We start from the raw sequence: 23,675 nt of genomic DNA on the forward strand, positions 1-23,675 counted from the left end.
GGTAAACTCAAATTTGTCCTGCCAAGGCTTATCCCATACCTGATAGAAGGATTCTGGATTTATAGGTAGAAAATTGCCTTTGAGTGCTTCATATAACCAAAGGTAGAGTGAGCAAACACTGACTTTTATTTAACTAGGGTCTCAGAGCATTTGCATCACTATACCTTACTCAACGAAACTATGGACATAATATTCTCTTCTAAAATAACACATTGAGAAGACCCTCAATACTTACACATGCAAATTTAGGTAAATTCAACAAGTATTAATTATATAAAAGCCAAGAAAAGTCAAAATTAAATAATAGGACCTGGGGAGTTCAAGGGCTTTTACAGAATTTTAGTTCACTGATTTTTATTTTCCTTTTTATCAATTTCAACTTCAGAACTCTCTGAGTACAAAACTTCTTTTCCTTCACTTTTATCTCATCACTGCTTTTCCAAGTTCATCTTAAGCCAAAGATTCTAGTTTGGCCTCTTGGGCTTGGCCTTTGGAGGTGCTAGGAGGAAAGAGCAATTTTGAAAGTTTAAAGAGCTTAAAACCCAGTACTGAGAATTTTCAAGAAAAAGTCAGTCATCGCTACAGACCTTGGGTTGTTTGACTACCACACAGGATGGATTTTCCAGGGTAGTTCCAATTTCGAGACTGTACTTTGTAGCTTAAAACGTCTTTCCTATGTTTCCCCGTTTCCTTTGTTAGTACTATGCTGTCAAAGCCTGATAAAGGTATTAAAACAATTTTAGTGGTTAACCCTGATAACATTTCTGATGACAAGAGTTTTGCTAGAACCCAGAGCATAAGAACTTTTCAGCAATTTGTTTTCTTTCAGATGCCAGAGCATTCCAGTTTGACACATTGAGGCTTGAATGAAAGTTCAGTTGGTTACAGTTATAGAATTCATTTTTTCTTTGACTTCCTAAAGCTTAGATTTCTAAATATGCCCCTAATCTCTTGGAAGAAAAAAATGAGAAAGTCCAGTATTATAGACTTGATAAAAAGAAAGTAGATAAATGATTTGTCATTGTATTTAAAGCTGGAAAAGATCTTAGGAATTCCAGTTCAAACTCATAAAGTGAATTTGTTTTCTCACTTATAAGTAGTTTATCATAAATAGAATAAAAAATGAATGAAATAACTACTTTTTAGGGGTATGTAGTGCTCTGACCGACACAGTTTATTTTAGTAATCAAAAATGGAATGCATACTTCTAAAACATGACCTCAGCTGGGTTGAGAGAAAATGTGAAGCGAAAAGCAAACACCGTATTTTAAAGATCATTTCGTTGTTTGTGAAAGCAGCATCAGGAAACAGCGTACGCAAAAAGCAGGGTATGGCTTTCAACTAGAGTACACATATTTGAGTGGCTTTTCTCTCTCTGACTGGATCAGAACTTTTAAAGCTTCTGTCATCTGTGCTTAAAATATTTAAAAGAATTGTAAACATAAAATGTTAACTCTCTTCTCATTCTATTTAGGATATCATAGAATGAGAAGAGACCCATCTAGGAATGCTGAGTCAGAACACAGTTCCAGTATATTTGCCTCTGCAGTGTTAGCAGCAACTCTTAGGCACTGATTCTTACTTCTGTCCTATTTACGACTGTGCAAAATCCATTTTTCACTTATGCCACCTGCATACTTTTTATTTTTTCATTCTCCTTTGTCCCAGGAGTCTGTCATCCTTAACCTGGAATGCCTTTTGGTTGGACAGGTCATCTCTTAAAATGCTCTTATTCAAAACAGCATCTCACTTTCCTTTCAAAGCAGTGTCTTCTTGCCTTCCTTCCTTCCCTCCCTCTCCCCCTCTTTTTCTCCTTTTCCCTCTTTCTTTCTGAGCTGTGAGTAAGCTAGATATTAGAAAATTGTTCTTATTAAATTAATGTTAAAATGAAATGTGAATGACACATCATTTACCTAGCTGTTCTCTCTTCAAAAGGTTTTTCTCTAATGAAATATAATCATAAACAGAATTTTGGGTAGAGGGAAATCTTGGGATGGAAGCTTTTAAGTGACACCGCTTAGTTTTCAGCTAATATTTGGCGTTGACGCTGAGAGCGCCAGGTCAGGTTGGCAATCTTCAGAAAGTGCTGTCCTTCCTCCCCCATCTCCTCAAGGCTGCCTTAGCCTTTCTCAGATGCTAATTAAAGCGGAAGAGCCTATGTAAGAGCTGTCCAGAGGAAAATAAGTATGACTTGGAACTTTATCTCTTTTTCAGCCTTGTTTACTTGGGAATAAACATACGGTACAGGTAAGACACTCTCTGCTGTAACCAACAGGACGTTCTTTGGTTAAACGAAAGTCCCAACTACTAAAAAGTCCTGACTACTAACGCTTATTAAGTGATGAACATACTATGTCACACTGAAGAGTTGATGAGTGCCAGAGAACTGATGCTTTTGAACTGTGGTGTTGGAAACGACTCTTGAGAGTCCCTTGGACAGCAAGGAGATCCAACCAGTCCATCCTAAAGGATATCAGTCCTGAATTTTCATTGGAAGGACTGATGCTAAAGCTGAAGCTCCAATACTTTGGCCACCTCATGCAAAGAGCAGACTCATTTGAAAAGACCCTGATGCTGGGAAAGATTGAAGGCAGGAGGAGAAGGGGTTGGATGGCATCACTGACTCAGTGCACATGACTTTGACCAGCTCCAGGAGATGGTGAAGGGCAGGGAAGCCTGCTGTGCTGCAGTCCGTGGGCTTACAAAGAGTACGACATGACTGAGTGACTGAACAAGGGAACAGCAACATTATCTCACAGAATTGTTGTTATATAATTAGGGTGAGAGTAATAGGTATTCTTTATAGAGTTCGTGTTGTATGTCAGATATTATTCTAAATACGTATTCTGACTCATTCTTGATAAGATCAAGGCAAACATTATAATTTTCTCCATATTACAAGGAAAGCACTGGGTTGTTCAGCCTCCAGACAGGTTAGTTCTGTGGTCCATGGGTGTCACCGAGGACCAGTTTCTTTCCATCTCTCGGATCTGTCATCTTTAAGGTATCAGTGGTTTCTCACATTGACTAACCTAGTTATTGCAAAATGAGTCTAACTATTCAAGGCATTATGTTCAGACAAAAATACATCAACGGTAAAATGAAGGGCCCTTGTGACTTTGCGCCTATCAGTTTAATAGGGAGGAGATTCCTGTTCGTCAGGACAGGATCACTTGTCTCTATTAGTCTTGGATGAGAGAACACAATTTCTGTAACTTGCTTAGGCTGATTGTTTGGAATAAAATGGATGTTGGGGAATGAATTACTATGATAACCGTGCGATCTTCCATTGTAAGCTCTCAGAATAAGATTTCCAAATAGTGGGAAATCACTGTGGGAAAGGCAGAAATCTACAACCTCTTGGGTATAAATTCAGAATATTTAGAGAATTTCAAGGCTACTTTCAGCAAATTTTGATTTCATTTTACCTTGAGGCTCTTACTCAACTTAGTTTTGTTTGGTAACAGTTGCATGTATAAGGGTTTATTTGAACTGCATTCTGTTAATGGTGTAGTTGGCATGCAACATAAATATTGTGTGTTATAAAAACTTAGATCACATTGTGCTGAGATGAAGTATATGTTGCCCTGCACTAAACCCAGCTAACAGTCTGATGCTCCAGTAGTTCAGTCATCTTCTTGTAGCAAACTAATTTAGGAGTGCTGTGATGAGGAATCTTCATTTTGGCGTATGGCAGTTAGTGGATCATTAGAGATTTCAGGGTGTGTGATTCATAAAGATGAATAAAGATGCAACTTGCACCAAATTCAATATATGGACATTTTTACAACACAGTTCAAACTCAGAAAACCTGAATTCTGTAATATTAGCTTTTTCCTTGGAGTTAGAACATTCACATCTATGTGTGGTAGAAAAGAAAATTAGACTGACTACGGTTGAATTCCAACTGTCTTTAAATTAAACCAATGACCTCATTTGAAACTTCATGGGAAAAATTATAGAACTTTCTTGGACTTCCTACAATGAAGAGAAGTCTGGGCAGGTACTGTGCCTGTGAAACACTGAGGCATACAACCTGTTCTCTACAGGAGCCGCAGCCCAATGGGGCCATCACACTTCGATTTCCCCAAGATGCTGACCATATTTTATTATTATCTTCAAGTGTTTCCTCTCCTATAGTTTCTATTCCTCCAGGCAAAATACATTTTGTAAGTTGGTTCCCAGTGTTCTCTCTTCAGTTCCTAAAAGCTCCTGTATTAAAAAAAAAAGATTGTTTTTGAGAGTGGTAATGAATAGGGAAAGAATTTGGCCAACTGAATAAAAATTTGGATTTATTAAGACCATTGGTCACAAGTTCAAAGGAAGAGATAAATAATTGGCTCCAAGGAGACAGGAAAGTATAGACGTCTGCCCCAGGGCCGTTATTAAGGTGATTAGGCTTCATGACTTGTGGTCCTGTATGGCCATGTTAGTTTTCAGGTTCGGAGAAGGCAATGGCACCCCACTCCAGTACTCTTGCCTGGAGAATCCCATGGATGGAGGAGCCTGGTGGGCTGCAGTCCATGGGGCCGCTAGGAGTCGGACACGACTGAGCGACTTCACTTTCCCTTTTCACTTTCATGCATTGGAGAAGGAAGTGCCAACCCACTCCAGTGTTCTTGCCTGGAGAATCCCAGGGACGGGGGAGCCTGGTGGGCTGCCGTCTATGGGGTCACACAGAGTCGGACACGACTGAAGCAAATTAGCAGCAGCAGCATTTTCAGTTTCCAGGAGAGAAAACCTAATGTGCCTGACTTACAGCAGCCATGCCCATCTCCAGGCTTAACAGGGGTAGCCAGTAGCATTACTAAATGGTTGTTAAGGAAATCTAATGTGTGACATTTTATCATCAACCACCCCGGGACACCACTTTTTGTTACAGCGTCTTCTTTCTTTTTCATCTTCTCTCCTTTTCCTCTTTGCTTTTCTTCTTTCTTCTTTCACTTTTGGTAATTCCTCACTTCCTTCTTTCTTATGTTGGCTTTCATGCTGATATCCCTCTCTACATTTTCAAACTATTAGAGCATGTGATGGCATCAACTTTTAATTAGCTTGGAAATAGCTTCAAATATCCCAGGTATGGTCCCAGGACCCAGAGTTATGGTCCTAGCTGGTTTTAGCTCAGTGAGACCCTGAGCACAGAATTGAGCCACATTGTGCCCTGACCTCCAGAATGGTGTGATAGGAAATGAGTGTGGGTTGTTTTATTGTTGTGGGAGGATAATTGCTTTACAATGTTGTGTTAGTTTCCGCTGTTCAGCAACACCAATACAACAATGTGCACACAGGTACACGTATTCCCCTCCCTCTTGAACCTCCCTTCCCCCCATCCCACCCCTCTAGTCATCACTGCAGAAGGAAGTGGCAACAGGCTCCAGTCTTCCTTTTCTGTACAGCAGCTTCCCACTCGCTGTCTGCTTTACACGTGGCAGTGGGTACGTCAGCGTGCCCCACCCCCTCCTCTCCTCACCTCCGCCCACAAGCCTGTTGTCCACCTTTGCGTCCCTGTGCCCTGCAAATACGTTTATTGGTACCATTTTTCTGGATTCTGTGTATATGTGTTAATATATGATATTTGCTTTTCTCTTTCTGAATGCTTGTGGTTTTAAGTCACTAAAATTTTGGAAATGCATTTGCAGCGATAAAAAACCAAACACATGCCCTTGAACTCTCTGGTTTGTTTTTCCTCTAAAGGGGGATTTGTTGATTTTCTTGTTTGCGCCTTTGTTTACTGTTTCCTTGGTTACTGCCCTTATTTTTATTTTACTCTTCTATCTACTTATTTTGGGCTAGATATGCTTCTCTTTCCCTAGCTTCTCAAGATGGAGACTTAGATTAAAGCTTTTCTTCCCATCTATTATCAAGACTCTTTTATTTGGTTTTCGATTACTTGGAATTCAAGGCATCCTAGGGTTTCCCTGGTGGCTCAGATGGTAAAGAATCTGCCTGAAATATAGGAGATGTGGGTTCAATCCCTGTGTTGGGAAGATTTCTTGGAGAAGGGAACGGCAACCCACTGCAGTATTCTTGCCTGGAGAATCCCATGGAGAGAGGAGCCTGGTGGGCTACAGTCCACGGGGTTGCAAAGAGGCGGGCACGACTGAGTCTCTAACACTTTCTTTTCAAAGGTGCACTAATGGATAGACGCCAGCTGCCCAGCTTCCCAGTTTCCAGTGTGCATGCGATTCACGTGGATGCCTCGTTAAAACGCAGGTTCTGACTCAGTTTGGCATGGGACCTAAGATTCTGTTTTCAACAAGCTCTCAGGAGATTCTGGTAATGTTGACTTGAGGACTAAGCTTTGAAAGTCAAGGGTCTCACAGCAGAAAAATCTATCAACAGCAAAAGGCAGAATTGCTTGTGTCAGAAGATAATTAGCTATACATAATTATATGAATCATCTTTTGATTTTTATTTTTCATGACATAATTATTTTCTAGCTATTTCTATTTGGTTTTTAAAACTAGAATTTTAATGCATTAACTTAGCTTTACGTTCAAAATATATTTTGAAAATTCACTGGACTGACTTTTGTAACTGTGTTCTGGGTGGCCAGGAGCCCTAGAGCTCAGTTTCTTTCTCTCTTATCATGTTCAGCTCAGAAGACTAAAAAGGAAACCCCAGGGCCCATGGGCCCTACTGCTAAGAATAAAATGTTGTGTGGGGTAGAAATGTACAGTTGTCTATTCTCTTCTTTGGTTATGGTAAGAGCATTTAACATGAAATTTACCCTCCTAACAAATTTTTAAGTGCATAGAACATTATTGTTAACTAGAGACCCAACAATGTATAGCTATTATTAATGAATACCATAAGTTATAATCCTTATTTAGTGGCCAAAAATCACTAATGAGCGTGAATAAGTGCTTGGACAGGTGGAGAAGTAGGACCTCAGAGGGTCGTTCCTTAATCTTATTAGCGGGTGATTAAAAGCATGAGAGCTGATGTTCAGTGTTTGCTGCAATGCTGCACCCGTGAGGGAAAACTGAAATTTAAAGGAATTGAGCAAAGGAGGTTGAAATGCATAAAACTCCATTTATTCACTCTTGAGAGTACTTGTGTATGCAGGAGATGTTATAGTGAATGTGCAAATATTCCGTAAATGTTCCCCAAGCTGCCATTTCCCCGATTCTCACTAATACTGCTCTAATATCTCTTGGGGGAATTCACCCACTTATCGTGGATTGGTGCTGCTTGGTGGAAGCCAGTGGACGCATCCCATGAGCCTGGCTGCACTGAGTCATTTAGAGATGATTCCAGAGGATGAATCCTACTACCTGGGCAGGCGACGCCTCTTCTTTCTCCCACAATACGGTGTGAGAAGGAGGACTCTGAAACAATGGCAGCCAGATTTGGGGTTATGAATGGAGACCTTAGAGCCTCTTGAAGACCACTGTAGCAGAGACCGTGGATGGAGCTCACTGTGTAGAAAGGAGATGAGAGAAATGGAGAGAAATTGAGTCCCAAATATATTACTTGAATTTCTGGAAAAAGTCTCACCAGAAACCATTCCTGTTTGTAAAATTTTAAAATAAGTGAGCAATAAATTGTCTTCATTTTAAAACAGTTTAAGGTTGTAATTCCCGTTTATCATCCTTGTCATTCATTCAGTCGTGTCCGCCTCTTTGTAACCCCATGGACGGCAACAAGCCAGGCCTCCCTGTCTACGGGATTTTCCAGGCAAGAATACTGGGGTCAGTTGCCATTTCCTTCTCCAGGGGATCTTGCTGATCCAGAGATTGAACCTGAGTTTCCTGCATTGCAGGCAGATTCTTTACCGGATGAGCCACTAGGGAATCCCATCGTAGTCGTAAATGATAAGAATTGTTACAATAGGTAAACTATAAGAGGAGATAATGCATCTAACTCTGTATTGTGAAATTTTTGCATTTTTTCATGGAATAAATTAGATGAAAAAATATCAAGAAGAATCTAATGATAACAGAATTTCCCAGAGAATGTTACAGGTGGCCTGGGTTAACAGGAAGGAGACTGGCTAGAAAAGATCTGAACTTTATAAGAGAAGAATGACTCGGGATAAAGGATGTGAAGGGATGAAGGCATCCAAGGGTGAGACGTCTGCAGCAGAAGGCACCTCGTGGCAGGAACAGCATCGGCCAGCACGCTGGCCCGTCATTCTCTGTAACCTGAGGCTCTTTAAATCTTCAGGATGCTGAATTTGCCTATTTATCACTTTAAAACATTAAAGAAATAAAATTTGCCAGGCATGGAGTTGGTACCAACTTATTGGAGCGTCCTGGATGAAGATTTTCTCTGGTTACTGGATGAAGGCAAGATCCTACAGAATTACAACACACTCAGAAAATAATCCAGGTGCTTCAAGGCAAAGATCTTTCAAATACTGTTTCACAACATGATGTGACTTACTTTCAGAAAGTGCTATGAAAGTTTGGCCTCCTAGGGAAGGCCTGGGATATTGAGAGAATCATCTCTTGGGGCAGAGAATCGTCTCCTGCTGCTATAAAAATGATCCCCCCGTTTTCATGATGTACTGGGAACTGTGAGTATAGAACGCTCTTCAAAAAGTAAAGTTTCACAGGCATCTAGCTGTGCTTTCCTGTGTGATAAATATTTTACCTGAAAACAATGGGAAAGGAATGTTGTTGGCAAGTACCCTAGTGTTTCTAAATAAGCAGCCCTTGCTTCAGTCAGTTCAGTTCAGTTGCTCAGTCGAGTCTGACTCTTTTCGACCCCATGGACTGCAGCACGCCAGGCCTCCCTGTCCATCACCAACTCTCGGAATTTGCCCAAATTCATGTCCATCAAGTCAGTGATGCCATCCAACCACCTCTGTCACCCTCTTCTCCTCCCGCCTTCCATCTTTCCCAGCATCAGGGTCTTTTCCAATGAGCCCTTGTTTAGAAAGGACCATTTTTCTCGTCTATGTTTCTATGAAAAACCAAGAAACAAACAAACAAAATGAGAGGAGAAACATGTCCCAGTGAGTTTATACCATCTTTGCAAAGGAAACGGAAAAAGGAATGAAAAGCCTGGTACAGTGATGGTCAGGAATAGCCTGCAGAAACCCTTCTGTAGGTTAAGGGAACCCTGCACTGATCTACCTTGCTCTCTGAAGGCACAAATGCCGACTCTGAAGCCCAGAATAACTGGGTAATTGGAGAATGTGGCCATTAGAGCAAGACCAGAGCTGGTCATTGACATCATCTCTGTAACATACAATAAGCAACCCTCGTGTGCCATATTCTGTCTTTTGTTGCTCTAAAGTTTCCATCCCCTTGTGGTTAGAATCATCAAATTAAGATCTGGCATCCCCCATTTCCTCCATCCTTAGGTTAAATTAATCCAGATAGCCTTGATTCATAAAGTTCCTTGACATTTTCAATTAATTTTCCCACTATGGTGCTTCCTGCCAAGTGATATGTGCCCTTCTATTCAATTTCTGACCACTCACTGATATTTGTGACTTGTTTCAAAAACTGACAGAGTGCTGTGAAGAGTCTATATTGAAGTTTTTCTGGCTAATTGATCATTCTTCCTCTTAATGAGTCACTTTTTTAAAAATGGAAGCTGCCTGGTTTATAAATCCCCAGTTGACGCTTTCTCCCAGACCTGCGATATCAATGGACCACCTCTGCTAACTAGGCTTCTTAGGAACTTACCTCCTTGCAACCTGTTTACTCTTGTTTTGAAGGTAATGACAAAACATTTCAGTGTATCCATGAATAGCAGGATAAGTGTAATGGCTAACAACCCCATTTTGGGAAACTGCTGACTTAAATGACATAAACTCGGCTCAGCTGGCCCATTTTCCATCCCTCTGGACACCAGTTTGTGTTTGTGTATTTAGTGGCATAGGGATTTCCTTGGTGCCCCAGCTGTAAAGAATCTGCTTTGCCAGTGCAGCAAATGCGGGTTCCATCCCAGGTTGAGAAGATCCTCTGGAGAAGGAAATGGCAACTCACTCCAGTTATCTTGCCATGGACAGAGGAGCCTGGCAGGCTACAGTCCATGGGGTCACAAAAGAGTCAGACACGACTCAGGGAATAAACAGCAACAGCATTTAATGGTGGACTTTAGAATTTTCTGTCACATTCTTTCATATTTTCCTTTAAAGATGAAGCCTTCCTTAATATTCAGTGTTTAACTTTAGCCTGAATATGATTAACTTCCTTTTATCTAAGGTAATTACATGAAGGTGAGATCGTATTTTCAAATGTTTACAATAAAATGCATTATGCATTTAGCAAGATATCTAAATACAAAATGTAGCAATATAATGCAGGACCAATTACCAAAGTGTCAAAATAAATAAATCAAGCAAAAAGCAGCAGCCTGATGATGTGAGCTGAGGCCGTCTCTGTGCTAATAGAGGAAGAGATGGGAAGTGATGATGCCCACCAGTGTTTGCTGGGTGTGGTTATGTGTTGAGCCTTCTGCTTTCATTCTGGGGGAGAATTTTAGTAAAAGGGCAGTTAAGCTGGGATCTTATCTAAGTGCTATCTTCTGTCATGCTTGGCCACGTGTGTGTGTGTGTGTGTGTGTGTGTGTGTGTGTCTGTGCGTGCATGCTGACATACACTTTTTTGTCACATGCATTTCTTGCAGTCGCGTTGGTTCTCACCAATGCCTGAGAAGGCTGATCCTCCCTTTTCTGCTGCAGAAAATACAGAGCAGCAGGTGATTTCTGCAGCCTCTGTAGGGTCCTGAAATTTACCGTCCCTGGCAGCTGGGCTCAGCTCTCGGGTTTGATATGTAGGCTGGCCGTCCTGAGTCAGAGAGATGTTCACTCCTGCCAGGAATGATGGACTTGTCCTCAGGGATGTTAGCTCTACACAGAAAAGGGTGAGTCTGCCCAGATCTTACTAAGATCGCTGACCCCAGATGGGTGCTCAGCTGGTCACTTTCCCTCTGAGGTAAGGGAGGTGTTGGCATTTCAAATTCACCTCCTGAAGATTGGGAATGTACAGCTCTGAAGTAGAGCTCTTCACAGTTACTTCTTGGTGTAACTAGGAAAAAAAATGACTCAGAAGAAAAGGCAACCATTTACGGAAAATCATGAAAAAATGATTTAGCTGTACTACTGCGAGTTTTCGGGAAATATTTGGTGTTTTCAGCCTGTTAGTCTGTTTTGGTTCTTTGCCCCTGCGTAGGATCTTCCTTGACTGAAGCGAGTCCATTTTGAGGAAATTGTCTCTTGGTTCCATGTGCCCTGTTCTCTTCCCTACAGCTTGCTAGCAGAAGAGTCTGTGCTGTTTCTGTATCCCTTGCTCTCTCGTTCTACTTCTGTGTCTCCATGTGAGAAGAAAAACATCTGGTATCTGCTTCAGTATTTTCACTGGAAATTCGCTCTTCCCCTAGTGTCTTCTATTTTTTCATCTTGTCGTCAAAAGCTTCGTCATCTTTGCAATTCTTTTCTCAAATTGAAATATACTAGATTTCTAGTTGAACACATTTCTGAACAGCGTTTCATGTCTTCCTTTACTGAAATGATGGACAAATTGTCCCTTAAACTCCCTCCTCCGTTGACTTCAGTTGTATCCCCTTTTGTAGTTTTTCTTTTACCCCTGTGATTACGACTTCGTGACCTATTCCTTGTTAACTAGCCCCTTAAGTGGGCTTCCCTGGTGGCTCAGATGGTAAAGAACCTGCCTGCAAAACAGAAGACCCAGGTTGTGTCCCTGGGTTGGGAAGATCCTCTGGAGAATGAAAGGGCAACCCACTCCAGTATTCTTGCCTGGGAAATCCCACAGATACAGAGGAGCCTAGCGGGCTGCAGTCCACGGGGTCACAGAGGGTTGGAAACAGCTAAGCACAAACACAAAGCACGGAACCCCTTAAATACTCTTAGGATAATAACAGGGGGTCCAGGCTTAGCTTTTTTCCTACTATTTTTATATATTCCTTCATTTCTTCACCAAATATATACTGAGCTCTTTTTATAGATGTGCTCCAGGATATGTACTAGGGAGAAGCTACTGGATACATTTTAATGATAAGGCCAATAATATATCCTGCTGGATCCAAAAGGGGCTGTAAGACAAAAAGAAATTTATTAGTGGTGACTCCAGAGGTTTTGGTCGGATCAAGTGGAGGGACCACGTTGTCATCATCTGATGTTGGTGAAGCAGTGAAATTAGATGTCTTAGGCAGGCAAACTAACGGTTCCAAATAGACCTGTAAGTTTAGGATCCACTGTGGTTTGCGTTGTGCTTCCCAGGTGGCTCAGAGAGACAGAATCTGCCTGCCAGTGCAGCAGATGGGGGTTCTATCCCAGCATCGGGAAGAGCCCCTGGAGGAGGAAATGGCAACCCTCTCCAGTATTCTTGTCTTCGAAATCCCATGGACAGAGGAACCTGGTGGGCTACAGCCCATGGAGGTCTCAGAGAGTCAGACCTGACCATCTACAGAGCAGGCATGCCTGCAAAATCCACATGGTGGAGTCCTGTGGAGGCATTTAGAGAGGGAAGCTTTGGGAGGTAAATAAGTGGGGAAAGCAGAGCTTCCACAATGGGATTAGTGTCCTTATAAAGAGAGAAGAGGGCTAGTTCTTTCTCTCTGTTCCATGTGATGATACAGGTAGGAAGAAGCCATCGGCAACCAAGAAGGATGCTCTCAGCAGGAGCTGAACTGGCTGGCACTGTTATTTTGGGCTTCTCAGCCTCCAGAAGCATGAAAAATGAATGTCTGTTGTTCAAGTTATGGTAGTTTTTTAGAACAGCCTCAACTGAGACAGAATTTGTTGTAGAAAGCCAGGCATAGATGTTCAAAAAATAGTTGAAGTGATCTAAATCGAAGATATATGGTTGGGGGCCTTCAGAATAGTCTATCACTATTCAATGTTTTGAGACTGGTTGAAATGACCAAAGAGAGCAGTACTAAATACTAAGTTATGGAGCGTTCTGCTTTTAGGGGCTTGGGGGAAAAAAGTAGAAATCTGCAAAAGAGACTGAGAAAATACTTTTGAGGTAGGAGGAAAACCAAGGGTTTTGCTGACCTGTGAGCCAAATACTGTAGGGAAGAGGAAGTCATCTACAAGTTAAAGTTTGTGCTGGTCTAAATAAAATCAGGAAAAAAAAACACCCTGATAATTGGATTTAATCATTAGCAGCATCTTGGTTATGTTATAGTAGGAACAGTTTCAGTACAAATGTTGTGGATGAAGGCTCCGCCAGAATGAGGTTAGGAGACAATGGGGGGAAGGGATTGCAGGACTGCAAGACATATTGAGGAATCACTCACATCCTTATCTTCCACTATCTCTATACCTGCTCATGATTATCACATTTATATGCATATCCTTCAGTGGAATATTACCCAGCCATAAAAAAGAATGAGATAATGCCATTTGCAGTAACATGTATGGACCTAGAGATTAGCATACTAAGCGAAATAACTGAGAGACAGACAAATATCATATTGTATCACTTACAGGTGGAATCTAAAAAAGTGATAAACTTATTCCGTAGCCTGCCAGGCTCCTCTGTGTATGGGGATTCTCCAGGTGAGAATAACTGGCCTGGGTTGCCATGCCCTCCTCCAGAGAACGTTCCCAACCCAGGGGTTGAACCCAGGTCTCCCGCATTGCAGGTGGATTCTTTACCATCTGAGCCACCAGGGAAGCCCATTTGAGAAAACAGAGCTGGACCTATAGACAGAGAAAGTAGATTTGTGATTACCAAAGCAGAAAAACTTAGGGGAGGGAGGAATAAGTCAGGAGTTTGGAGTAACAGGTACACACTGCTGTATATAAACTAGATAAGCAACAAAGACCTACTGTACGGCACAGGGAACAATATTCCCTATCTCGTAATAACCTATAATGGAAAAGAAATCTGTTTTACTGAATCACTTTGTTGTCCACCTGAAACTAGTTCAACATTATAAATCAACTATACTTCAACTTAAAAAAATTTATATGTATTTTCCAGACTTCTCTGAGCCTGGTTTTTAAGTAGGTTTCTCAAAAAAAGCCCACCAAATCCAAATAAATCAGTCATGTCTTCGTCTTCCTGTTTTGTTCAGCAAGAACTGTAAATCCATGAGTCAGCTTTCTTTCCATTTCGCTCCTTTGTACAAACAGGCAGGCCATTCCTCTGTGTCAGGCTTCACGTACCTGGAGTTTTTTCAAAATCTCACTTGTTTCATTTAATCTTGGAAGTAAAAGCACAATGTGACTGAACTTTTGAGTTTCTGTTCCCATGAGAGTGATGAATGATGAAAAGGTACAGAGAGTGAAAAAGTTAGATCTGTGTTGGTGAACAATTTGTTTCAGCCACATTGAGTTTCAGGCGAAAATACACTGATGTAGGACGCTGCAGTGTGACGGCTTAGAGGGGGAGATGAGAGGTCGGGCAGAGGCGGAAAATGCAGAGGTTTTCTTTCTGATATTGACAGTAATTAGCTAACAGCTGTGGCTGGTAGGCGGGCTTCCTGGTGGCTCAGGGTTAAGGAATCCACCTGCAGTGGAGGGGATGCAGATTTGATCTCTGGGTCAGGAAGATCTCCCGGAGTAGGAGAGGGCAACCGATATTCTTGCCTGCACAATTCCATGGACAGAAGAGCCTGGTGGGCTCTAGTCCATGGGGGTGGCAAACGAGTCAGACATGACTTAGTGACTAAACAACAACGGCAGCGTAGCTGGTAGGTACAAATCATGACCAGAGCATAATTTTCGATATACGTAAACAAAAATCACAAACAGAATTACTCTCAAGCCTTCTTGTTTTCTTCCTGGTAGAATGAAATCCCCAGGGTGCTATGAGATTCATAGAAAACCCACATGTGTTGTTTTTTAATGGGGTCATTTTGAAACTTCAACATTACAAATAAAATATATTTTAAATTGAGGAGTTAAACTTTTCACAGATAAAATTTTAGCCTAAGTGTTTTCTTTTCCCTCAAGTGGAATTATGACCAAATTTATTGTTTTATTTTCCCTTTTAAATTTCATTCAATGTTGGTTTAAATTTAAAAGTGAAATTTGTAACTCCGTTTAGAATGTTAGGTTTAGAAATCAGATCATAACAGTGTCATTAGCAGCTGAGCCCCATATAAAACCTCACTGAATAGTTCACTGATTGAGTTGCTGAAATCTTCCATTTGGCTCTATTTGAGGGGCTTCCAGGTGTCTCTTGTCAGTGAAAACACAGTTAATAACAGTACATTCTGATTACTAACTTCATTAACCCAGGACCCAATTCATCCATGACGATCACAGATCAAAGCTCTTCTCTTTTTCTCCTCCCTGAAGTGGCAGCATTCAATTGTGCTAGAAATCCTTTATGTGAATTATACAAATATAGTTTTATATGTTCCCTCTCAGTAGGCACATCACAAAGTAAATGCATTGTATTCATTTAATTTTCTTAAAATATTGAAAATTTAGAAAATATTATGTGTCATTTATTTCTAAGTTTGAAGCATGTGGGGAACCCTTATAAAGTATACATTAAACCATTATTCAACATAAGAATTAGAATAGTACTGAAGCCATCGAAAAAACATGCGTCTTTCTGCCCAAATTCACCCACTAGCTGCCTTGAATTATTTTAGAGTGTTCAAAATTTCTTTATACCTAAAATAATAAACATAGAGATGTATTTTTATTTGCTTCACTTGAGAAATAAATAAATGAAATGGTGAAAGCAGATTTGAATGGATTGTTGCCTCTCCATGCTGGGGCAACTAGGCTAGCCAAGTGAATATCATAATTTCGTTTCTAGGGTTTAAGCTCCGATAACCTTTTAAGCGCAGTTTGAGTAACAGATGCCTATAGTGACAAGCTCTTTAGTACCAGATCATTTCAATAGATTATGTACTTGTCATTAACTATGAGATGGGGCTTCCCAGGGGACGCTAGTGGTAAAGAACCCCCCTGCCAGTACAGGAGACGTGAGAGATGGCAGAGACACAGGTTTGATCCCTGGGTCTCTGGATTCCCTGGAGGAGGGCATGGCAGCCCACTCCAGTATTCTCTCTTGGAGAATCCCATGGACAGAGGAGCCTGGCAGGCTACAGTCCATAGGGTCGCAAAGAGTTGGAAACGACTGAAGTGTCTTAGCACCCACACATATGATGAGACGATGGGTATTATCTTCATTTCACTGTTTGGACTATAGATGCTCAGGAAACTTGCTCAAAGTTCTGGAGCTGGTAAATGAAATTTGAACCCAGTGTTCCCCTAGTCCAGATGCTGTGTGCTCGTTTTATTTGCAAGCATACGCTTGGATCAATGCATGATAAACTGATAACTGAGCGTCAAGATGTGACTATACTTAAAAAAAAGATGTGACTATAACTTAATCACTTATGATTCTTTTTAAAGGGTTTACATTTAACATCAACAATATCAGTTTAGATAATGTTATTCTACTAACACAGATTGATGGCATAAAGTTTAACCAATTAATCTTTGAAGAAATGGGCTGATTGGTTATTTCATGTTTAGAATATTATCTTTCTATTTAGCCTTTTCCAGTATTGAATGTGGCCCTGCAAATTTTAAAACAATTAGTACTATTAAGGATAAAAAATTAGCTTTTAAAAATACAGGTATGCCTGTGTATTCTCTATGTTTAAATATACCCATTTATACCCCCCCAAATTCTGTCAAATTCAAGAAAACTATAAAATTTAAAATAAATTAAAAAAAATTATTTGGCTGCATTGGGTCTTAGTTTCAGCATGTGGGATCCAGTTCCCTGACTAGGAATCGAACCTGGGCTCCCTGCATTAGGTGCCTGGAATTCAACCCCTGTACCACCAGGGAAGTTCCTCAAAGATAGTTTAAGAAAACATATGATTAAGCCCAAGGCATATGTGTATTTTCTAATAATGCTGAGAGAGAGCAAAACCGACAGGTCTTCATTCATCCATGAATTTGTTCGTATACTTGGTATTCCTAAAAGTACTAATAATCACTGTTTTTGAGTGCCTATATTTATTGGGCACTGTTGTGTTGAGCTTTAATCTTTGATCTGATAATTGTCTTTTCTCCTTTGAAAAGACAGGTATTATTTTGCACATTAACAATGAGAAAGCTAACCCAACACAATCTCACAGCTAAAAAGTGATGTAACCATAATTCAGCCATAGGTTATGTGATTGAGGAAACTGTACTGTCTACAAAAGGAGGCTCGTACAATTTGATGCAGGAAAATCCAGAGTCGGGAACTGGCTCTTAAGTTTTGATGCTGCCAGTGATTTCACAGGCGAGGTCAGACAGTCTCTCTGAGTCTTAGAGGGTTAGGTGAGATGGTATCTAATATCTGTTCTGGCTCAAAACTAACTTCTCTTCTATCTACTCTCGCTCCACAAATCACTGGTAATTTGGCGATTACACTGTCATCAGCACCTTTTTGTTGGAATGCTTATGTGTACTTCTAAAAAACTAATAATCAAAATATGTTCATTGTAGCAAATTTACACAATAGAAACACCCTCTGTAAAGAAAGTAAACAAGCTCCTTCATATTATTGCCCAAGAATAATGACTACTGATTGCTCATGAGTTACTGGAAGTAATATACAGGAGGTATGTATGTATATTGGTGGAACTTTAGATAGTTGGTATCATAGTAAATATTCTTTTTTGTGTATTCCTCGGAGGAGCCTGGTAGGCTGCAGTCCATGGGGTCGCCAAGAGTCAGACATGACTGAGCGACTTCCCTTTCCCTTGTAACACAAAACAGAAGTCGGTACTTATTTACATGTTATTAAATAATTTTTCAGAAATGTTTTAGTAATTTCAAAATATTTAGTTTGGGCCAGAAAGAGTTTTTTTTCTGAAGTAGGTAATGACTATTCGTAGCCCAGAGTCATGGTTGGTACCTGCCAGGTGAACAAAAGTGCAAGATAAAAACCTTGTTCATGCAAGTTACGGCAATTGTTATTTGACTTTTTAAATCAATGTCTTGAAAATCACTTCTATCACTAATGAAAAATTATTTCTAATAGGATTTATACTTCATTGAATTTTCTGGTGAAAATCTCAATAAAGGTATCTGACGCTGCTCACTATTTACATTTGGAGTATATACTCCTGACCAGCATTGGTAAATGCTAACTAACCCCCCTTAGCAAAATATTAAAGGATCAACACATATATCACAGTATTTATACTGAAGCTTTTTAAAGGTTCATTCCTGCTCCTTGGTGTAAAATAAAGACTTATGTCCACACACAAGTGTTTGTAGCAGCTTTATTCACAATTGCCAAAATCTGGAAGCAACCAAGATGTTCTTCAGTAGGCAAACAGATAAACTATATGACAGTCATACAACTAAATACTATTCAATACCAAAAAGAAATCAGCTACCAAACCATAAACATATCTGAAGGACTCTTAAATGCGTATTATCAAGTGAAAGAAGCCAGTCTGAAGGTTATATAGTGTATGGTCACAACTATAGGACATTCTGGAAAAGGCAAAACTATTGCAACAGTAAAAAGGTCACAGGTAGCCAGCGGGTAGGAGGAAAAGAGGGGGGAACAGGTGGAACACAGAGGATTCTTCAGGCAGTGAAACAATTGCCACTGACATTGTCTGCCAAAGCACATGGAATAGACAACACTTGAGAATGAACCCTAATGTAATCTATGGACTTTGAGTGATAATGATGTATCCCTTTGGGAGAATCTTGGTTTTACTGGAGAAAGAAGAAGAAACGTCACAGAGGAATGTTTGGAGAACAGGAAAAAATGAGAAAGGCATGGTCTTAGCACTTAAAGAAACAGAAGCCTGATACTGGGCCCTGGGCGTGTAGGGGAGGGGGACTGGGCACACGGCTCTTGACTAAGACTCCCCCCATCCCTGTAAACTGCTCCAGGAGGAAGTGCTGGAGGCAAGATACAGGAGGCTGATTTCCTGTCAGTGGCAGAAGTGGGCTGGTCCTCAGTGGACCGGGCAGCGTCTGAAATGACCCCTGCTGGAGAAGCAGAGGGGACTGGAAGGACAGCCCCCGCAGAAGGTGGGGTGCCTCTAGCTCTCCCCCATGTCTCCAGTTTCCGGGGTTCCTCGCAATCACGTGAAAGAATGGACAGGAAGAGTAGCAAAGACAGAAACACCTACCGTGTCCTGCCACAACGTGGGGTCTCTTTAAATATAATTTAAAGCCTCGCACATTTTTATGTCAAAATAGAGGCATGGCAGTGAATCAGGCTTCAGTATCAGCTTTCATGTGTAAGCTTTAATCTTACTGTTACATTTTAAAGTAGTGTTTCCTCATCAGTACTGACAGTGCTTCTCAGGACTTGCTGTCAATATGCAAAACATTTAGAAATTTGAATTAAGCAGTACCTTGTCATGTTTTCTCTTCTCATGAGCATCTGAGGAGACTCTAAAGTAAATCAAAAGATAATTCACTGGTACATTTCTCAAAATACATGCAAATTGGAAAGTACAGATTTTATTGTTCAGTAGACAAATCTGTGGCATTATTTTGGAGCAAAGCAAGTATTTCTCTCTAAAATATAGTTGTGGAAGGCTAGTTTATGTCATGATGTCCTCTGGGGTTCAGGTCAGGCTTTTTTCCGTATTTATAACATTCTAGCACCAAGAGTTCCCTTCTTTTAGATTTTTACAAATATTGCCTAAAATCCTTATGCTATAGATTTAGTCTTCAAAGCTAAAATCCTTGCTAATGAGTACGTAAAGTCCAGTTCAAAAAATAAGTAATAGGGAAATAGTAAGTCACTTGCATGTGGAAAGTGAAAGAACTCAGCATGAATTGTGTAGTTCTTTAGGGAGCAGAAGCCGGATCTCAGTGGGGCATCACCTGTTCTAGACATTTCAGCAGGCTCTGGGGCCCTGGTTAAAGGGGCAGGAAGACCTTGTTCTCTGTCTTTATTAGGGACAGTTGTACACAGTTTGATATCAGGAAGCTTAGCTTGCCTTGTTAAGTTAGATTTCCCAGAACACTTGGATCCTCATAGCTGCTATTTTTTTTTTTAATCCCAAACTGAATTGCCTGTGAGAAATATCAGTCTCTTTGCTTGAGCAAATTAATCTCTCTGTCTCTGAGAAACACACAGAGTTTTCTGACTCAAAATATCCCCCCTCCTTTTTTTTTTTTGTTTTAAAGTCACCGTTTTTGTCCCAGTAGAAGTTTCATTTCAACTTCGGCACAGGAAGAATGAATGAGCAAGTCTTATTAAATTACCTGAAATTTCAGCTTGGTTTTTTTTTTATGATTAAGCAATATGTTCTCAATATTTCTCCCCTAAATACTAGAATCAAATTTTATACTCCAGTGTTGTAAAGTATAACATTAAATCCACTCATGAGAATATACTTAAGGAAGCTGTGATTTCCATGTTACAAAAACAAGCAAACTGTCACACCCTTGTAAATCACAAGAAGGAAACACTGTTAAACTCCTCATAAGGACTTTGTTTCTTTTTTTTTTTTTTTATAAATCCATAGTGCCTATAACCTGTGATGAGGATTCACATTTTACAGCCAGAAAGTAGCATGATATTAAAAATACAGCAAGACTGGGCACTGCTTCACATCAGAAAAAAATCACAAACTTCAACTGATACAATAGAATTTTTCACTCCATGCCCTACACAGAAGAAAAAGCTGTGGCTGATACAGACTGTTCAGATTGTACATATGAGAAGGAGAAGGTCTCTTAAGCTTGTGTTTGGCATCGCAGTTTGTCCCCATTTAATATCTGCTAGACAAATCACAGAGGCCACCTAGAGGAGAGCAGCAAATGATCTCTTTGAAGGTTTTCCTCAGTTCCTGGCTCCGCAGGGCGTAGATCAGAGGGTCGATGACAGAATTACACATGATCAGGATGAGATACAGGTTAAAGTGAGACATGAAGCACACGCAGTAGGGGTTCTGGGGGCAGGAGATGTAGAATATCAGGTGCAGGAAGAAGGGGGCCCAGCAGACAACAAAGACCCCGATCAGGATGGTCAGCGTGATCGCCCCCTTCATGTTGGCGCCCTGGCGGATGGCGCCGGTGCCTGGCAGGACTGCGATCCTCTTAATGTGGAGCCTGGCCATGAGGAACATGTGAACGTAGAGAGACGCCATGAGAGCCAGCATGGTGAAGAACACGGTGATGAGGCAGATGATGACAGCGCTGCTGTCTGAGTAAATGATGAACAAGACGCCCGACACCGTGCAGGCCGCCCAGATGGCACTGATGGTGATCGCCACCCGCCGCACCGTCATGATGCTATGGTACTGGAGCGCATAGAAGATGGTGAAGTACCTGTCCACCGCGATCGACAGCAAGCTGCAGATGGAGGCGAGCAAGGAGCTGCAGATCACCGAGTCGATGACGTTGTCAATATTCACCGTGAAGCTCTGCGCGTCCGTGTCTGTGCTGTTCAGCAGGGTGATGACAATGGTTTCGGACCCGTTGGAAACGCTCACCAACATGTCAGCCACAGCCAGGCTGCAGATGAAAAAGTACATGGGTGAGTGCAGATTCTTATTCTTGGCGATGGCCACAATCACCAGAATATTCTCCAACAAGCTGATGACCCCCAGAGTCACAAACACCTCGGGAGAGACAAAGAGCTGCTCATAGCACCCCCCGTCCGAGTAGCCTTTTGCTGGGGACTCACTGACATTGGTGGGCAGCCCGTGGCCGCTGCGGTTCCAGGAGTGGAGAGAGGTGTGCATTCCATGGGGCTGCGCAGAGTTCATCTTGGATTCAGGTCCCCTCTGGACTGACTGAACCTCCCGGGTCCGGCAGCCTCAGCGCCTTTCTCCAGTCTTGACTTGCCCCAAACGAAAGTTAGGTGGCCGAGAGTGGCATGCCTGCTCTGAATAAACGTCCCGAGCTCCGGAGCTGGAGAGGAAGTTTTCAGTCTCTTTCAGGTGCGGCTCTGGTCGGCATCACTTGGAAATCTTAGGCTGCAAGATACTCCTTCTCCGTCGAGCCTGCCGCTGGCTTTTTTGTTCTCCCTTCCACTTCAACTTGAGTCGGAGGCATGCAGGTCTTTGCAGAATGATTTGCCTGGTGGCTGCGCTACGGCTGGGAGCCGGCTCTGTGTGCGCATGCTCTCATCAGCTGCCTCGCAGAGGTGCCGGTTCCGAACCTGAAGCTTTGCTTTGAGTGCCAGAAGCTGCTGCTGATTTTTATGGTGTGTGAAGGGAAAAAAAAAAAAATGCTCAGAGTGACTCCTCCTCTGCTTCCTTCTGACCAATCCGAGTCCAGTGGGGTCTGTGAGACACCCGCGATGGTCCAGAGACACAAACTGCAGGCAACCCCAATTCAGAGGCAGAAGCCTGTGGAGTCAGGCAGCCAGCAGGATGTGAGAGGCTAAATTTCCCCTGCAAGTTCTCAAGGAAAGCAACTTGGTTCCCAGAGGACATTCTCTGAGATCACAACAAGCCTTCCTGAGGCACCCAGATTTATCCTGCTTAAAGGAGGGGTGTGTGTGTGTTCCTGAGTTAGATGCACTGCCTTTCCCCACCCCCCCACAGGGAACGCTCCCTAATGCTCTATGGTAACCAAAATGGGAAGGAAATACGAAAAAGAGGGGGTATATGTATACATGTCTGATTTGCTTTGCTGCACAGCAAAAAAAAAAAAAAAAAAAAGAAACACCAAAAAAACCCAACATTGTTAAAAAAAAAAAAAAAACCTGACTCCAATAAAAATGAAAAAAGAGAAGAGATACACTGCTTTTTTGACCAGGACATTGAATTTATTTACCTTCTCAATTTATCTGAATTGAGAAGAAAGGCAGTCACGCTTCAGTTTGAGACAGCTGACACACAGAATGTTTAATAATGCAGGAGACTATGCTGTGGGTGCAAGGACTAGACAGGCAGTCACAGTTTATACCAGGGCTCAGAAGGAGTTAATTTCTTATGCACTAAGATCAGCTATTTCTCCATTGCAGAATTTCTTTGTATCATAGCTGGAAAAGTTTTGTTTTCATTTATGACATTTAAAAACCATATAGTATTAATGTAAACAATGATTACTTTGAACTCAGAAAGAAAAAGATCAATAGCTAGGCAACACTCAGGTTTTTAAAGCATTATTAAGGTGTAATTGAAATACAAAACTTACACATATTTAAGGCATACATTTTAATGAGTTTGGACTCATTAAAATGAGCATGTATCTCCATGATACATCACAGCCAAGGTACTCAGCATATTCATCACCTCCAAAAATTTCCTTGTATTCTTTTGTGTTTTCTTTTTAGGTGTGTGATAACACGTAATGTGAGCTCTACATAATATATTTTAAAGTGCACAATTTATACTATTAACTATAAGCATTGTGTTATACAGCAGATCTCTAAAACTTCTTCATCCTGCATAACTGAAAGTTTATACCCTTTAGGCAGCAGTTCCTTGGCAGCGGTCTTGGCAATGATTTCTTGTAATTGACAGCCAAATTATAGGTAACAAAACCAAAAAGAGACAAGCGAGATTACATCAAACTGAAAAGTTCCTGAACAGCAAAGGAAATAATCAACAGCGCAAAAAGACAACCTATAAAATGGGAAATATTTGCAAACCATCTATCTGATTTGGGGTTAATACACAAAATATGTAACTGAATAGCAAAAAAGCTAAATAACCTGATTAAAAAATAGGCAAAGGGCTCGAACAGACATTTCTCCCAAGAAGACCTAGAAATCGCTATCAGATATAAGAAAAGGTGCTCAGCAACACTCATCATAAGGCAAACGCAGATCAAAACGGCGATGA

The 23,675-nt window shown here is 41.2% G+C and overlaps 1 protein-coding gene across 1 annotated transcript; it reads right to left on the reverse strand.

The window, feature by feature from the left end:
- Positions 1–18,171: 18,171 nt before the first annotated feature.
- MC4R (melanocortin 4 receptor) lies at positions 18,172–22,028 on the reverse strand. Its single transcript, XM_069568930.1, has one exon. It carries the CDS (start codon positions 21,645–21,647, stop codon positions 20,649–20,651), a length of 999 nt encoding a protein of 332 aa, XP_069425031.1. The 5' UTR covers positions 21,648–22,028; the 3' UTR covers positions 18,172–20,648.
- Positions 22,029–23,675: the final 1,647 nt, after the last annotated feature.

The sequence above is a fragment of the Ovis canadensis genome, chromosome 23 (genome assembly GCF_042477335.2).
Source record: "Ovis canadensis isolate MfBH-ARS-UI-01 breed Bighorn chromosome 23, ARS-UI_OviCan_v2, whole genome shotgun sequence".
Lineage (NCBI taxonomy): Eukaryota > Metazoa > Chordata > Mammalia > Artiodactyla > Bovidae > Ovis > Ovis canadensis.

Bases quoted from the DNA above. Each gene is read 5' to 3' on its own strand.
- MC4R (XM_069568930.1), bottom strand. From the start codon at position 21,647: ATGAACTCTGCGCAGCCCCATGGAATGCACACCTCTCTCCACTCCTGG.